Source organism: Coturnix japonica, unplaced genomic scaffold (genome assembly GCF_001577835.2).
Source record: "Coturnix japonica isolate 7356 unplaced genomic scaffold, Coturnix japonica 2.1 chrUnrandom476, whole genome shotgun sequence".
Classification (NCBI taxonomy): Eukaryota; Metazoa; Chordata; class Aves; order Galliformes; family Phasianidae; genus Coturnix; species Coturnix japonica.
Window position 1 is genome coordinate 1 of NW_015439878.1, and position 1,831 is coordinate 1,831.

Below are 1,831 nucleotides of genomic sequence, written 5' to 3' on the forward strand. Positions count from 1 at the left end.
CCCCATCCCCCCCAAAGCTTCACCTCAATGCTGAGAACGTCGGAATCAAAAAGGGCCTGGAGCTGGGGGGGCACAAAGGGGGGGCATTAACGGGGGTCCTATATAGGGCTTTATGGGGGGGTCTCCTATAGGGCCTTATGGGGGGGGTCTCACCCCGTCCAGCCGCTCCTTGGGGGTCTCCCCGCTGCTGCTGAGCCCCCCGGGGGGGGTCACCTCCTCCTCCTCCTCATCATCCTCCTCCATGATGCTGGGGGGGGGGACGGGATGGATGGGACCCCCAGTGCCCCCCCCCCCAATCCCAGAGCCCCATTTGGGGTCCCCCATTGTAGGATCCCCCATTTGGGGTCTCTATATGGGTTCTCTATTGGGGGTCCCCCATTTGGGGTCTCCATTTTACCCCCCCCCCCTCACCTGCTGACCCCGGAGGTCTGTGGGCTCGGTGGGGCCGGGGGGGGGCGCTGTGGGTCCCGCAGCACCGTGGAGGTCAGTGTGGGGCTGGGGGGGGGGCTGCTGCCCAGCCACGACTCTGGTAATGGGGGGGAATTATGGGGTCAGGTTATAGGGGACAGAATGGGGTTATATGGGGTTATAGGGGGATATAATGGGGTTATAGGGGGTTATAGGGGGATATAATGGGGTCATATGGGGTTATAGGGGGATATAATGGGGTTATAGGGGGTCATAGGGGGACAGAATGGGGTCATGTGGGGTCATAGGGGGACAGAATGGGGTCATGTGGGGTCATAGGGGGACATAATGGGGTCATATGGGGTTGTAATAGGATCATAGGGGGACATAATGGGGTTATAGGGGGATATAATGGGGTCATATGGGGTTATAGGGGGATATAATGGGGTCATATGGGGTTATAGTGGGATATAATGGGGTCATAGTGGGATATAATGGGGTCATAGGGGGATATAATGGGGTCATAGGGGGTCGTAATAGGGTCATAGGGGGACATAATGGGGTCATAATGGGGACATAATAGGGTCATATGGGGTCACATGGGGTTATAATGGGGGGTTATAATGGGGTGACAATGGGGTGCCGTGAATGGGGTTCCATAGGGCTGCATGGGGTGCCCATAGGGCTCTATGGGTGCTATCAATGGGGTGCTATCAATGGGGTGCCATTAATGGGGTCCCATAGGGCTCTATGGGTGCTATTAATGGGGTGCCATTAATGGGGTTCTATCAATGGGGTTCTATTAATGGGGTTCTATCAATGGGGTTCCATTAACGTGGTTCCATAGGGCTCTATGGGGTTCTATCAATGGGGTTAATTAACGGGGTTCCATTAACGTGGTTCCATAGGGCTCTATGGGTTCTATCAATGGGGTTAATTAACGGGGTTCCATTAACGTGGTTCCCTATGGCGCCCCGTTGTGTCGCGCTGGTTCCGGTACCGTGTGTCCGGCGCCGCTTGTGCTGCCGCGAGTCGCCGCTGGGCGGCAGCAGCGAGTGAGTGTAGGTCAGAACCGGCGGCCACCACGTGACACCCCAGCGCCAGCAGCTCACGGAGCGGAGGTGGGACAGACTGCGGGTAATAGGGGATAGAGGGTCATATATAGGGGATATAGGGGATATAGGGGATATAGGGGGATATAGGGACATAGAGGGGATATAGGGGATATAGGGGATATAGGGGATATAGGGCCATATAGGGGATATAGGGGATATAGGGGATATAGGGGATATAGGGGATATAGGGGGGATATAGGGGTATAGGGGATATAGGGGATATAGGGGATATAGGGGGATATAGGGGATATAGGGGATATAGGGGATATAGGGGATATAGGGGGATATAGGGGATATAGGGGATATAG

At 55.3% G+C, this 1,831-nt stretch overlaps 1 protein-coding gene across 1 annotated transcript in view; it reads right to left on the reverse strand.

Annotated features, from left to right (window-relative positions):
- Window positions 1-18: 18 nt before the first annotated feature.
- STAG3 (stromal antigen 3) overlaps window positions 19-1,831 on the reverse strand; it is a gene marked incomplete at its 3' end in the record, with an annotated part of 5,951 nt that continues 4,138 nt past the window's right edge. Inside the window, exons 6-9 of the mRNA XM_015850488.1 lie at window positions 1,409-1,539; window positions 412-526; window positions 154-247; window positions 19-62 (exon numbers count right to left, since the gene is read on the reverse strand). Of these exons, the coding sequence (XP_015705974.1) occupies window positions 19-62; window positions 154-247; window positions 412-526; window positions 1,409-1,539 (384 nt within the window). The remainder of the gene's footprint in view (window positions 63-153; window positions 248-411; window positions 527-1,408; window positions 1,540-1,831) is intronic.